Genomic DNA, 16,291 nt, shown 5'->3' on the forward strand with positions numbered 1-16,291 from the left:
AAAAACTAAAGGAGCAAAAAGAAGTGGAAAGTCGTGGAGGCACTCGGCCCAGCCCCCACGTAGTTCAAGGACAGCAGGAGGGAGCTGGCTGGTGGATGTCCTGCCCACCTGCCACACTCCGTATTTGGGCAAGCCTGTGAGTCACTGTCGGGAACATGGCTTCCTTCGCCAAGGCCAGCACTGACCACTATCCATGTATGGGTAAACGCAGGGAGTGTGCCACGTGCCTTGACAGTCTAGCGCGACGACTTAAGAAGTCGCGGCTAGGTGCTCTTTTTCCCATTTTTTTACGTCTGTTCCGTAGCCCGGGAATTTGGGAGAGAAGACTACCGTATCTACTTAGACGCAGAAATAACACTAAGCAGCTATCAGCTCAAGATCACAGGAAGAGATCCCGCGCGGTCGTCCCAAGCCCCCAGCACCAAACGACAGTGGGCGTCCCAGCGGGGCGCACCCCAGCGCGGACCTTCACATCCTGCCAGGAACGCCGCACCCGCCTGGCGGGGGTGGGTAGATGGACCTCAGCGAGCCTTGTTTCCCAGTCGTGTTACGCAACAACTTTGCAGCCGTCATCTTCGCCCTAATTGTGCAGGGGGCGGTGTTTGTGCGTGGAGCTTTCCCTCCCGGCTCCGGGCCGTCGCGGCTCTCGGGAGAGGCGCCGGGGCATTTTAATCGCTGCCTCCGCCGCGCAGCCCTGCGCAGCTGCCCGGCCGCGCCAACCCCTTCCCCGCCGCAGCGCGCCCCGAGTGTTGGCAGCTTGCCAGCCACCACCCCCCGCCTTCGCTCTTGCCCACCCCAAGGTAGAGGGCTCCTCTCGGGAGTGTGCGGGGAAGGGGAGGCCGAGGTCCCTGCCACGCCCGGGTAGCCGCAACCCCGCAGTGCTCAGTCGGCAACAGGTAGCCCGGCAGGCTGCGGCTCTCAGGAAGACAAAAAGCGCCTCTGCGAGAGAGTGAGGGTCGCGGGGTGCGCAGAGCCACCGCGGCGACCGGGAGGGTGAAGGGAGCCAAGAGCGGACGCGGCGGTGGGACGGGGGGCTCCCGGGCTCCCCTGCAGGCTCGCTCCGATCGTGTCGGCCGCGCGGGCCGTTGCGCAACACTCATTGCGCCGGGAATGGGGCGCCAGCCCTCGCGGGCGCTCGGACAGCGGTGGCCCTGGCCGGGGAGGGACGCGAGCTGGTAGTGGCGCCGCCGCGGAGGGGGAGCTGAGGGCGGGGAGGCGGGGCGGGGCCGCGGAGAGCCCGCCCCGACCCGCCCCTGCCGGCCGCGGCCATTGGCGGCGGGCCGGGGGCGGGTGCGGGCGCGGCGATTGGGGCCGCGGCCGCCAGTCACGCGGGGCTGGCGGGCGGCGACGTAGCGCGGCGCTCGGAACTGACCTACTAACACACATCTCTCGGCGCGGCCACGGCGCCCGCGGACCCGGCGCGCCCGCCCGCCTTCCCGCGCCGCGCCCTCGCCGCCGCCCGCCTCCCGCCGCGGCCCTGGAGGCCTCGCCCGGCCCGAGCCCCGAGCGCCACCGGCCCGACTCCCGGCCGCCCCTTTCTTTCTCCTCGCCGGCCCGAGAGCAGGAACACGGTAAGCGCTCCGCCCACCGCCGGCCGGGGGCCCGGCGACCGCTCCCCGGGCGCGCTGCGGGCGGGCAGGCGCGGGGTGCGGGCCGCGCTGTGTGCGGGGTCAGGCTGTAAGCTGGGCTCGCCAGCGGCGGCGAGTGCGCGCGGGGCATTCATTACATAAACTTTTGCTGCCTTGTCAGGATGGGACTCGCCACCTTAAGGTGGCTGCTTTGATTGCAGCGCCTTCGCGCCGGCACGTAGTCCTGGCTGGTTTGCGCTCTCCCCCCCGCTGCTGTTGCATAATGTCTCCTGATTTCAGGAAAATTGATGTTTTGGTAAAGAAGAGCGCCAGGCAGGCTGAGCCCTCTCTGAGCGGGAAGATGCTCTTTCCTCTCTAATGTCTTTCTTTCTCCTTCCTTCTCTGGGGCTGGCGGCGTAGGGGGGAGAGGAATGGGGGGTTGAGGAATGGGGAATAGTCTTAATTTGCTTGGTGAGAAAAAGGGTTGGTAGCGTGAACGGTGACGGCATTCGGAGAATGCCTGCGCGGCATTTGTTTGTGTCAGGGGCTGTGTCTGCACAGACGTTTTCCACCCTGTTTGTCGTCAGCGTGTTTTACAAGCCCTCGGGAAGGTTGTGGGATTTGTCCTTTCATACATTGCATAATCTGCCCACGGTGAAATGTTGGCAAGAATTGCGGGCTGATGTGGGAATATGCGCGTATGTGTGCAATGATTTGGTAATTGAGGCGCAGCGTTGGATATTAGATCGTTATTTACGTCTGCATCACGTCCCAAATAAACAGGTTTTAAAACGATACTACAAAACCTAAAAGCAAGAATTGCTCGGATTGAATTCTGATCTTGGGTACTACTGGGGTTCGCCCTTTCAAATGTTCTCAGCTGTTATTTTTAAATCTGGGACGAACCATTGTGACGTTTACCTCCCCACCTTCCTAATTTTAATGCATTGCATTCGATCAGCTCTTTTTCTCACCTTATTGTCATCGCTTTTTCAGACACGACAAGACAAATCACATAATAGTTTCCTGGAAATGTTGCATTATGTAACTGCCGAATTTGCTGGCAGTGAGCATAGAGAGAGGGAGCTAATTACGTGATTTTATAATCTTGCTACAAAGAAAGTAGGACAGTCTCAGCCTTTAAGAATGTCACTATAACAGTTTTTTTTTTCCTTAAGGATATTTTAAACAGTAAAGTAGACAACCGGGTAAGCATGGAGTTTGCTCATGCTGCCGAATGTGTGTCTTTTGCCCTAAATGAAACGCGCGTTCTTCTAAATTTAGCCCTATCACATTTTAACAATTGTGGCCTCGCAGTGCTATTTCTGGTGTTTTCTCTAGGGCTGTGTGCAAATACAAGTTCAAGGCCATTTGCTGTAGTTTTAACTCCACGCCTTCGGAGACCTTTGATAAGATTGTATTTTTAGGAAGGCATTTCGCAGCGCCCGGTGATTTGCTGGATGCTGGCTCCCATTTATGTTTTTAAAGGACACTTTAGGAAACTGCTGTTCTCTGAGAACAGCAGGGAATGGCCAAGTGTCATCTTCTGTTCTTGGCTTTTGTAAATAACAACAGTAAGTGAGGTCAGAAGTATTTATTTACCCCCAGACCAGATATGGCCTATGGGAAGCAGATATAGGTTAATAGATTGTATTTTTGTCTGGATACCCTAGTTTTACTCATGTGAAGATGTATGAATATGTAATTTACCCAAATATTAAATTTCTTCCTGGACTGTTACATAGTGATTATGTGTGAATATATGTATATGATGGGATGTATATAACGTAACATTTAAATTAAGTGCAGGGTTTTTTTTGTTTTTTTTGTTTTTTTTTTTTTTTTTTGGTGGGAGGTGGTGGGTGGACGTCTCTGGAACAGAGTATATTACCCCAAATAATTGCAGTCGCTTCCCAAGAAGCTAGTTGCTCTAGGCTCTAGGCTCCCAGCTTCAGACCCCGACCTACTTTGCGAGCTCGGGTGGGGGTCCCGGGCCTGTAGGGGCCGCGTGGCGCCACCTTCCGATCGCGATCTCCAATGCCGCGTCCGTGCGGACCCCAGTGCGCCGCTCCCTCCTGCGGGCCGGTAGGGTCTGCGAGAATCCGGGGCTGGGGGCGGGTCTGGTAGTGGCGGGCGGGGACCTCGGGTCGGGACCGAGAAGCGCCTCCGGGCGGCAGTTATACTGGGACTGCTCGGTGGCCTGCGCTCCTCCCTGCCCCCTCCCCACATTCCTTTGTTCTGGCGCGGGGGGTCCTCGCGGCGCCGAGGCCCCGCTGCGCCGCCCACCCGGAGGGAGGAGGGTCTCTGGGAGGCGCCGCGTGGGGGCGCGGCCCGTGGAGCCCGGGCGCTAGGGACCGGCCGGGGCCGGCGTACGGGTGCGCTCTGGGTTCGCCCAGGCCGCGGGAGCTGGGGAGCCAGGGAGCCAGGGACCCCGGCGCCCGCACAGGGCAGACAGGGGCAGCGCGGGCGACCCGGAGCGCCTGCGTCTCCGCCGCCCTCCTTCCAACAGGGCAAATCCAGGGGCCTGACAACGCGCCTGTTCTGCGGTGAGGTTCAGAAACCTGCAGACACCTTTGTTCCAAGAGTCTTCATTGTATTTCTGAGCCAAGCGCGTCTCCATTCTTGAAGTGAAAAAGACCTTAAGAAAAACCTCCAAACGTCCACCGGCCACAGAAATTGGGGGTGGAGGCGCTCCAGTATTGACAGTGATTAAAAGGAAGGCCTCAGCTTGACTTTGGCCAGTTGAGTTGAGCCGATTTTTTTTAACCTTTAATTTATGTGGTCAAAGGCTAGAGGAGAGAGAACACTGATCTCCAGAGTTCAAAATAAAATCTAAACGCCCACATAGACGCTGCTGTCCTACTGTAAAACTACAGTACTTTCATCCTGGCATAAAGACTTCCAAGATTGTACCCATGCAGTAATTCACAGTGAATTCATGGAGACATCACAGATGTTCTCCTGAAGCATATCAACGCAATCTGCTCTTTGTTGAAAACTGACCGAAAACTTGCTTTCTTTGGCATCATATCCTACACCCCTATCCCTAATCAGTTTCCTTCTTGTTACAGGCAGTAGTTAGAGAACAGGTTTCGGTGAGGTACAGATCCTAAGAGCGCAGGCCCTGGGCTCACAAGAACCCTGGGTCCCAGGCCCCAGCTTGTTATCTTCCTCCACTGTCCTGATTTCCATCACTCTCCAGGGTAAACTGAGGGAATAAAACCTGTTGACCTAGTTGGTTGTGAGGAGTTCAATAAATGTTTCCTGTATTATTGACCAGGAACCAGAATCGTTGTGTGTATGTGTGTGTATTTACCTTCATTTTTCTCTTTGTAAATCTCTTCGCAGTAATAGTAAGGATTCGTGTTGGAATTAAGTCTGTAAGATCTTTCTTGAGATACTTTTTTTGTTCTAACAATATATATATTTTTAAATTTGCCATTGTGTTCAATGTTAATTTCAGTTTGAGGGGAATTCCTGACAGGATTGCAGAACCTCAAACTTTCCAAGTCATTGGGTTAATGTTTTGGGGAGCTGCTTGAAGGAATAGAGAGATGAGTCGATTATAGTAGCAGGAATGAAGTGACAAGTGCCATATTAATAGCTCAGCTTTTTCCAATTCCCTTACACATTCTGACTCATTTTCTGTAGCCTGGATGATTTCTCTATCTAAAACTTTGTGGTCTGAGATCAGCAGTGGATAGTGAGACCCCACAGATCAGTTCTCTTGTAGGGGGTATATGTAGCCTGAAAACTAAGGCCGGTCCTGTGAAACTGTTGATATTTGACCCTTTTGACCAAATTTTCATTTGGTTTACCCTTACACTTGCGACATAGGTCAGGGCTTCAGTAAGAGTCATGAGCAGCAAAATCAGCCTGGAACTGATAGGCATCGTTGCCTTTTGATACTGATCATTCTTCAGAAGAGAGATAAAGAGTTAGTATTTCCTAAACACATACTCTGCATGTGCCAGGCAGTGTTGAGGGGCTCTGTTATTATCCACATTTCATAGATGAGGAAATGGAAACTCAGAGAAATGAATTTGCAGCCCAGGTCGCAGCGCCTGAAAACCAGATGGGGAAATTTGCACCTCAATAAAGTGTATTCTCACACTCACTGTAGTTTTTGAAACAATTTCCTTTTCTGGGTTAAAGACTTATTTTTGTGCAGTGCAGTTATAACATCACTGTGATGCAACAGCCTGAAAATTAAAACCCTTTGTGAGAGGCCTTTCGGACGTTGAGCAACATGCCTGACTCACCAGCTGAGTGGATTTTTCTAGTTGACCTTGCCTTGGTGATTAGAGTCAATTTCAAGATGTAAATGCGATTGCAGCATGGAATGGAAAAGGTGCAGTCATATTGCCTGGGCTTTATTTTTACCCAGGTTAAACTCATATACTTCATGATTTCCATTGTAATCCAGATGCCATTGATGCTGTTAAAGTTGTTTATTTTTAATTTGTATTGAGGAATGAGAGCACACTTGGGATTCAATTCAAAATAAAACAGAAACAATGTAATTGAAATTTCCTTTAATATTCATTTCTTGTTTTTGTAAGGTATGCCTGTATTTCACAGGGTTTAACACATTGTTTGATATCCTGTTATTTTTCTAAATTATATTTGAGTTGATTTCTCTCCAGGTTGGACTTGTATGAGAATGTCGAAAGACGTTGACCTTTGATCACAGACATTACATAAGAATTTTTCAGTTTCAAAATGAATTTTTATTACTACTACCCCAGTTATCTTTCACATTTCTTTGTAAGTAACTTTACTGTAGTTAAAAAAAAAAAAAAACACCCAAAACTGTTTCTCATATGGCTTTAATAAGAGAGCATAAGCTTGCTTTTATGATAAGAAAGTTTACTAGAGATTTGCTAGATGCCATTTGTTAATAATCTGTGCCTTGAGGACTCGGTTTCATAGGACTCAGAATGATGTTTATAAGCCTTTTAGTTATCAGAACATGATGTCTTTTATTAATTAGCTTTTTAGGGGTCTTAAACAGTAATTAACTGGCCTTCAAATACACACTACAAATAAGCATTTAAAAATCCACTCTATTCATAAGGTAGAAAATGACATTTATAATCATCCACTGACTAGAAAAGTGGAAAAAGAAATTAAAAAGCCAAGTGAAGCAAGTTGGGATGATTCTACATGATCATTAGAAACTTTCAAAAATTTTCTCGGCCTGACTGCCCCCGGAGCCCACCATTTTTGCCATCATTACACCATGTTGCATGTATTACTTATTCATTGGAGAATTTTCTACAACTGGGTTACTTTGTGATTGTTGGTGTCCTTTTAAGATTTCAGATTAGTTGCTACACTGATCAGTTATCTTTTCAGAAGTTTCAAGATATTAATAGTCCCCACTTTTAAGTTTCTATAGATTTTTAAAAAATTGTTACTGTTCTGTTTTTCCCCCCACGTTACTACCCATCTTTAGTGAGAGCTGTTCTTATTTCTCAAGCTGTGCAGTTAATTGTTTGGTCGTGCTAGCATGTATGTACTTACTCTGTGCAGGCTTCAGAATAATTTAATTGTGTATTAAGTTTCAAACACTGATGACCTCTTAAAGAAGAATGTTAAGTTATACTATTTCATATTTCAATTATTTAAATTACATCAGTGATGTAATAAAATGCAATGTTGTCGTCGTATTTATTAAATTTAAATTTAATTTTCAGCTAGTCCTTTGTTGAACTTGAAATATTTTCATTTATCATAAACTGGATCAGGCTTTGACACATTTATTTACAGAGGCACCCAAATAGAAAAAGTAGGTCAATTTGTTGCTATGATAGAATAGATTCTGGCAGTGTGCGAGTGTGTGTGTGTGTGTGTGTGTCTTGCCTGTCTTGATCAAGTACACATTTCTATCTTTGGGGTAAGCTGCTGCTTGGGGACAGAATGGCCCTTAGAGAGGTTTAACATAGTTTTCTCAGTTTAAAAATCCTTCTCTTTTTCAATGGGATTAGAAAATTCTCTTGCAACTTCAGTGTTTTCTGACTGAGTTTTTTCACTCCCCATTTCCTCTGGGTTGTACATGTGTAGTGAATTCTTTTCTTATTTCATCTCTGCTTTTAAATACTAGATTTTTTTCTCATCCATGAAAAGAAGTAAAGCATTTCATTGATGCAGATACTGTGAATTTTACCCACAGGAAGAAAATGTAGGGTTAACATATTGCTAGTATTCATACTTTAAAAGTATAAAGAGATGTGAATTGATTAATTGATTTGATTTTTTCATGAAAATGACATTTATCTAAAAAATAAGCATCTGCTGTCTTACTGGAGAGATGGCTTACAGTTTAACATAACTTAGGTTTACCTTGAAGACTTTTTTTTTTCCTTTACTGTTATCTATATAACAGGGAGAAAACAACACATTCAGAGAGTAGAGGGAAAATAAGATAATTCTATACTGTTTCCAAATCATTGGGTGTATCAAATAGTATTTCATCTTCTATTGACAGAATTTTAAAAACAAAATATGTATTGCAATTTGCAATAAAACCCTTTAGAGATAATTAATAACAAAATGTTCTCAGAGTAGATTTTAATGTTTAGACTATTAGTAGGATTTCAGATGATTGAAACAAAGCATGTTTATTCTTTCCTTTTGTGGAGTTTGGATTGTTAAACATTAGTTCTGTGAGAGACCAGGGAAGATAAAGGTCTATCATAAACATAAGTAATGAGATAACACCTCAAGGATAAATTTGGTCTAGAATTATTGTTATGAGGTTATATTCTTTTATAGAATTTTCTAAATCAAATCTTGTACTTAATTAAAAACAATAGGGTAATCTGACTTAAACTTTAAAAATCCAGGCTTATGAAATATAATTCTTGCTATGTAATTCTTGCTTAGAGAAGTAGTGTGATGGACTATACAAAAGCATTAATTAGTGATGGCACCTTCAGAGTATGTATGGAAAAATATGTCAACTGGTATGTAATAATACCTGCTCTTAAATTTCTCTTTTTTATTTGTGTTTTCAAGGAGAGTCATGTCATCTAATGTGTGTAATGAAGTTAATCGTGCTGAATACACTAACATCATAGAATTGGCATGTAGTGTCAATTATTCACCAAAAAAGAAACTTAAGCAATGACTAATATACCACAACATTAGATGTTGATTTGAAAAGATGATGCATAGATGAAGTAATTGTTAAATTAATCATAAGGGAAAATACTGAGGCTTGAAATAAATTTGTTAGGTTAGCATAAATCCTGAGGCTTTTTGAAGGCATCGTAAACTACTTTTGCATTTGCTTTAAGTTTATCGTTGAGGGGCATAAGGAGAGCTCAGAGCCCATCTGTGCCCAACCGCTGTGTGGTCTTGGGAAGGTCAGCCTGTCTTCTAGCTGATTAATCTGCAAAATGAGAGGGCCAGAGAGACACTGTGCCCCGCCTCATGTTGAAAACAGATTACACTCTTGGATTTGTTAAAAAAAAAAGATCATAGGTGACAATGTCCACAGCTATCATATTTCTTTTTCTCTATTTAACATAATTAGAATGGCCAGGAGGTTAAAATTTTAGTAAAGATATGAAAATTAATAAAATGTTTTCTCAATTCATAAATAGTGCCAGATCTGAAACATCTAAGGAGGATGGAGAAAAGTTCTAGATAGTATCTTTGCTGGCTAAAGAAGTTAAGACAGCATCTAAGAGAAGTTAAGGGGCCAGGCGTGACAGCTCACGCCTGTAATCCCAGCACTTTGGGAGGCCGTGGCAGGCGGATCACCTGAGGTCGGGAGTTCAAGACCAGCCTGACCAACATGGAGAAACCCTGTCTCTACTAAAAATACAAAATTAGCTGGGCATGGTGGCGCATGCCTGTAATCCCAGCTACTCGGGAGGCTGAGGCAGGATAATCGCTTGAACCCAAGAGGTGGAGGTTGCGGTAAGCCAAGATCGCGCCATTGCACTCCAGCCTGGGCAACAAGAGCAAAACTCCATCTCAAAAAGAAAACAAAAAAAAAAAAAAAGAAGAAGTTAAGCTAGCATAGTGCGTTACTGCGCCCAAAGCAACTTAGTAAAGGGATATGTATTACTCAGAAATGAAAGTGACACAAAAGAGAACTGTGTGTAAATGAGACTGCATTGCACAGATGCAGAACCACCTGTGAAAGTGTAGGAGAGAGTAAAGGAACTAGGCCAGAATGTACACTCTGCCATTTAACTAGCTGTGTGACACTGGGCAAGTCACTTGACTTCTCTGAGCCTTAGTTTTCTTATCTGAAAATAGTCACCAAAAGTGAATGAAAGAAAGCAGGTCAGGCTCCCAGTGCCCATTCTGTGGTAAGTGTTCAATAAATGGCACCTATTATGATTGTTTTTGTTATTATCTCCATGACAAGAAGAAAGCCTGCACCCCAGGCCCATGTCTCTGCAACTCTGCACTCACACCTGGTTCCCCTCTGCTCACCTGTTTGTCTCCCACCCACCCACGACTGAGTGCCTGGTCTCGGGAGTTTAGTTTTTCTCTCCCTCTTTATGTGCCCCCAGTCTCCCCTTGTGCCCAGTACACAGTAGGTGCTCCATATGTGTTGAATAAACCAATTAATGAATAAGAGAATCTCTCTGTTAATAAGTAAAATATCTTCTTTACAATTCACATAACATTAAAAAGAAAGCATCAAAAAAGTTTTCTGGTTACAAAACTCTCTTATATAAGGTATATGGGTGACTGGCGATGAAATGTTGAGCACCTAGTGTCTTCAGGTTTTTGCTAGAAGACAAGTATAATTTCCACCCTGAAGTAATTCGCAGTGTAGTTGGGCACAAAAGACAAACATGTGGAAACAAACACAGTGTATACGATTGTGCCTCTCTCCGTATCATCCCACAATGCTGATAAACTCTTTTCAACACTGCAAGATTATTTGATACATAATATTACAGAAAATATCCTAAGATAGTATGGTGATTTGCCATTGAGTTGTAGAGATCATGAATGTAATACATACAGATGAGAGCAGAATCACAGATTTATAGTGACATGTCATAAAATTCAAATAGGAAGAAGATGATTAAAAACAAATGAGGTGGCCTGGTGAGGTGGCTCATGCCTGTAATCCTAGCACTTTGGGAGGCCAAGGTAGGCAGATCACCTGAGGTCGGGAGTTCAAGACCAGCCTGACCAACATGGAGAAACCCCATCTCTACTAAAAATACAAAAGTAGCTGGGCGTGGTGGCACATGCCTATAATCCCAGCTACTCGGGAGGCTGAGGCAGGAGAATTGCTTGGACCCTATAGGCGGACTTTGCGGTGAGCCAAGATCATACCATTGCACTCCAGCCTGGGCAACAAGAGTGAAACTCCGTCTCAAAAAAAAAAAAAAAAAGCAAATGAAGTTTTCTGTAAGTTAATGTACCAACAAAGTTGTAGAGATGATACAGTAGTCATATTTAGACACCTAGAAGACATGAGTTAAAGAAATTTTAAGACAAATGGGCTATTTTAGTTAAATAGAAATAGGATTGTGAAGGCTCCTTCCCAATTGGGCCCCAACCTTGAAAAGGTCCTAGAAGTTTAGGAAGAGTAACCAAGGCAGACAGAATGGCGGGGCATTTCAGAAGCATTACTGTAAATCTAGTAAGTGAGGCAAAATAAAGGAATCTGATTTTTTTTTTAAGAAGGAACAAATAAGATAACGCATGGAAGAGAAAGATTCTCAGGTGGAGAAAATAACCAGAATAATAGTCTGCAAGGGATCATATGATGTTTAAAAACTAAAAGTGGAAAAAAGTAGTGGCTGAGAGTATAGTGGAGATTTGAAAGGTGCCTTGGGAAAGGTCAGTGCAACTATCTTCTTTAACTGGGATATCTTCCTCTTTACTTCTCCACTCATTTTACTTTAGCAGGAGGACGTTGCTGAATGGCAGAGTGCAGACTTCAACAGAGGAAAGAATCCATTCAATATGTAAAGGAAACTGGGTTTTCATGTTAGAGGATAAAACCTAAACGCAAATTAGAGGAAATAGTATTGTTGGCCGGGCGTGGTGGCTCATGCCTGTAATCCCAGCACTTTGGGAGTCCAAGGCAGGCAAATCACCTGAGGTCAGGAGTTCAAGACCAGCCTGGCCAACATGGTAAAACCCCCTCTGTACTAAAAATACAAAAAAATTAGCTGGGCGTGGTGGCACGCAACTGTAACCCCAGCTACTCAGGAGGCTGAGGCAGAAGAGTCGCTTGAGCCCAGGAAGCAGAGGCTGCAGTGCACCAAGATTGTGCCACTGCACTCTAGCCTGGGCAGCAGAGCGAGACTCTATATCAAAAAAAATAAAAAAGGAAATAATATTGTTTAAATGATAAATAGGAAGATTCCTTCTCTGCAACATCACTGCTGATTGTGACACACTCCTCGCCTTCATTTCCCATTAAAGTTTCATTATCAAAAAACAAACAGAAAGTTGGTATTAATAATCACAAATTTCTCTGAGTTATGACTAGCTGTTCCCTTAACTATCTTGGCTCAGTTTAATGGGCAAAAACCTGGCATGAAACATTATTCTTTACGATCCTGAAATTATTACATAATTCCTTTCATTCCTTCTGGAAAAGACAAAAGAAGCTGGCAGGCTTTTCCAATTGATAAAAGTAAACTTCATTTTATTAGTCATTGTGAAACTAGGCGTAAGAAAGAGATAGTGACATCATGTAAGAACATTACATCTTTTTTTTTTTTTTTTTTAGACGAAGTCTCGCTCTTGGCCCCCAGGCTGGAGTGCAATGGCGCGATCTTGGCTCACTGCAACCTCCGCCTCCTGGGTTCCTGGGTTCAAGCGATTCTCCTGCCTCAGCCTCCCAAGTAGCTGGGATTACAGGCACCTGTCACCATGCCCGAATAATTTTTGTATTTTTAGTAGAGACGGGGTTTCACCATGTTAACCAGGCTGGTCTCGAACTCCTGACCTCAGGTGATCCGCCCACCTTGGCCTCCCAAAGTGCTGGGATTACAGGCATGAGCCACCACACCTGGCTCATTACATCTTTTTAGTATGGTAGGATAAAGTGCCACTGTGTGCAGATTGTGCTGATGGAACTGTTGTTGTACCACGTCTATTTTATGAAAAATATTACTGACTGAACATTAGGCAGAGAATCAGTGTCTGGAAACACAGTTAAATTCAAAAGCCCCCATGCAATGATTGCTATTGGAACATAACATGGATTTTATTATCTCAAGCTAAGGCAACTGTCAGGCCAAATTTGTACTGTAAGTATTTCATCAGTGGAAGAGGAAACTAATGAATGATTCTGTTTTTGAGTTCTTATATTTTACTTGAAACTAATTCATATAAATTAAAGAAATTTTTTTCTGTAACTATATTCTCTTGGTTTAAAATAATTTTGTTTCAAGAATGCACTATACTTTTAAAAACCCCCTTTGAATAGTAAGTTTTTTTTGTTTTGTGTGGGTTTTTTTTTTGACAGTCTTGCTCTGTCACCAGGCTGGAGTGCAGTGGCACGATCTCAGCTCACTGCAATCTCCACCTCCCAGGTTCAAGCGATTCTCCTGCCTCAGCCTCCCGAGTAGCTGAGATTACAGGCGCACGCCACCACACCCAGCTAATTTTTGTATTTTTTAGTAGAGATGGGGTTTCACCATGTTCGCCAGGGTGGTCTCAATCTCCTGACCTTGTGATCTGCCCGCTTCGGCCTACCAAAGTGCTGGGATTACAAGCGTGAGCCACTGTGCCCTGCCTAGTAACTGTTTTTTAGTTCAAAGCTACTATGTAACTGAAATCTGAAATCTATTTTGACAGAATTTTCAAGATCACAAAAAGTATTTTGGATACTTCGATCTTGAATGTTTGATAGAACAAATTCAGAGGAATCAGAAAAAAAAAATTTCTAATCTCTTAAACTCAGATGCTTGTAAAGAGATGGCTTGATGGAGAAGAATCCTTTTCATTTAGTTGCAGTGAGTCACCTGGTGGAATTTGCTGGGATATAAGCCTGCCAGGCAGTCAGGGATGTGATAGGCAGGTTTATGTCCACGTTAAGGTGTAGATTAAAACCAACAGCTCTGTTGTTAATGTGGCTTTTACTTTAGTTTTTGTAGAAGAAGTTTGTCTCCATTTATATGTTATTCCATATAGGAGTGCAGAACTTTTTTTTTTACTCACGTTAAAGTTTACTTGGTAAAGTCCCTTTTAAGAGGTGAGCATATTTGCTTGGCAGTGATGTAAATATTAGGTAACATTATTTAGAAGCACCACGGTATGCATGTACTGTTTAGAAACTTACCAACCAGAGGCTATCTGTCATTTCCTTCCTGTAATTGCCCACACCCAACTGTTTCTCCATTTCGCCTCATTAAATACAGCCTTCCCCTATTTCTCCCTGGGCAGAGGTTATTTTATTTTTCCCTTACTTTCCTGGACCACATATTCTCTTACTGATAGGTCTCATTAGGGATTTGTCCTTTACAGCTTTATAGTTTAGGTATTTGGGAACTTATTTCCTTTTTAAAGATGCTAACTCATTGAAAGAAAGAACTGTGGCCGTGCCTCATCTGTGCTTGTATGCCCTAAATGCTTAGCATATTTCCTTGTACATAATTTGTAATAAACATTTATCCAATGAATAACTGGGTTTTTTTTTATTCATGTATTGCAGATAACGAAGGAGGCCCAACTTCATTCAATAAGGAGCCTGACAGTTTTATCCCAGACAGTAGAACAAAAGGAAGAATATTGATGGATTTTAAACCAGAATTTTTAAAGAGCTTGAGAATACGGGGAAATTAATTTGTTCTCCTACACACATAGGTAGAGTAAGGTTGTTTCTGATGCAGCTGAGAAAAATGCAGACCGTCAAAAAGGAGCAGGCATCTCTTGATGCCAGTAGCAATGTGGACAAGATGATGGTCCTTAATTCTGCTTTAACGGAAGTGTCTGAAGACTCTGCAACAGGTGAGGAGCTGCTTCTCAGTGAAGGAAGTGTGGGGAAGAACAAATCTTCTGCGTGTCGGAGGAAACGGGAATTCATTCCTGATGAAAAGAAAGATGCTATGTATTGGGAAAAAAGGCGGAAAAATAATGAAGCTGCCAAAAGATCTCGTGAGAAGCGTCGACTGAATGACCTGGTTTTAGAGAACAAACTAATTGCACTGGGAGAAGAAAACGCCACTTTAAAAGCTGAGCTGCTTTCACTAAAATTAAAGTTTGGTTTAATTAGCTCCACAGCATATGCTCAAGAGATTCAGAAACTCAGTAATTCTACAGCTGTGTACTTTCAAGATTACCAGACTTCCAAATCCAATGTGAGTTCATTTGTGGACGAGCACGAACCCTCGATGGTGTCAAGTAGTTGTATTTCTGTCATTAAACACTCTCCACAAAGCTCGCTTTCTGATGCTTCAGAAGTGTCCTCGGTAGAACACATGCAGGAGAGCTCTGTGCAGGGAAGCTGCAGAAGTCCTGAAAACAAGTTCCAGATTATCAAGCAAGAGCCGATGGAATTAGAGAGCTACACAAGGGAGCCAAGAGATGACCGAGGCTCTTACACAGCGTCCATCTATCAAAACTATATGGGGAATTCTTTTTCTGGGTACTCACACTCTCCCCCACTACTGCAAGCCAACCGATCCTCCAGCAACTCTCCGAGAACGTCGGAAACTGATGATGGTGTGGTAGGAAAGTCATCCGATGGAGAAGACGAGCAACAGGTCCCCAAGGGCCCCATCCATTCTCCAGTTGAACTCAAGCATGTGCATGCAACTGTGGTTAAAGTTCCAGAAGTGAATTCCTCTGCCTTGCCACACAAGCTCCGGATCAAAGCCAAAGCCATGCAGATCAAAGTAGAAGCCTTTGATAATGAATTTGAGGCCACGCAAAAACTTTCCTCACCTATTGACATGACATCTAAAAGACATTTCGAACTCGAAAAGCATAGTGCCCCAAGTATGGTACATTCTTCTCTTACTCCTTTCTCAGTGCAAGTGACTAACATTCAAGATTGGTCTCTCAAATCAGAGCACTGGCATCAAAAAGAACTGAGTGGCAAAACTCAGAATAGTTTCAAAACTGGAGTTGTTGAAATGAAAGACAGTGGCTACAAAGTTTCTGACCCAGAGAACTTGTATTTGAAGCAGGGGATAGCAAACTTATCTACAGAGGTTGTCTCACTCAAGAGACTTATAGCCACACAACCAATCTCTGCTTCAGACTCTGGGTAAATTACTACTGAGTAAGAGCTGGGCATTTAGAAAGATGTCATTTGCAATAGAGCAGTCCATTTTGTATTATGCTGAATTTTCACTGGACCTGTGATGTCATTTCACTGTGATGTGCACATGTTGTCTGTTTGGTGTCTTTGTGCACAGATTATGATGAAGATTAGATTGTGTTATCACTCTGCCTGTGTATAGTCAGATAGTCCATGCAAAGGCTGTATATATTGAATATTATTTTTGTTGTTCTATTATAAAGTGTGTAAGTTACCAGTTTCAATAAAGGATTGGTGACAAACACAGAACTCCTGCTCCATTGCATTTGATTTGATGGAAAAGAAAAATCAATTTAAGTTATAAAAATAAATATTAAGATATTTTACATTTTATATGGAGGAGTTTTCTCCCCTGAATAAGAGAAAACTGAAGTGCTAAGTTCAGCAAATAGTTTGTTTTTCCAGGCTATCAGTTGGAAAACCTTCTAAAGAGAAAGAAAAATAACAGTGAATTTTC

The 16,291-nt window shown here is 43.8% G+C and overlaps 1 protein-coding gene across 1 annotated transcript; it reads left to right on the forward strand.

The window, feature by feature from the left end:
• The first annotated feature begins 1,356 nt into the window (after window positions 1–1,356).
• Window positions 1,357–16,084, forward strand: NFIL3 (nuclear factor, interleukin 3 regulated). Its single transcript, XM_055271982.2, has 2 exons — window positions 1,357–1,571; window positions 14,224–16,084. Exon 2 carries the CDS (start codon window positions 14,396–14,398, stop codon window positions 15,782–15,784), a length of 1,389 nt encoding a protein of 462 aa, XP_055127957.1. The 5' UTR covers window positions 1,357–1,571; window positions 14,224–14,395; the 3' UTR covers window positions 15,785–16,084.
• Window positions 16,085–16,291: the final 207 nt, after the last annotated feature.

Source organism: Symphalangus syndactylus, chromosome 3 (assembly GCF_028878055.3).
Source record: "Symphalangus syndactylus isolate Jambi chromosome 3, NHGRI_mSymSyn1-v2.1_pri, whole genome shotgun sequence".
Classification (NCBI taxonomy): Eukaryota; Metazoa; Chordata; class Mammalia; order Primates; family Hylobatidae; genus Symphalangus; species Symphalangus syndactylus.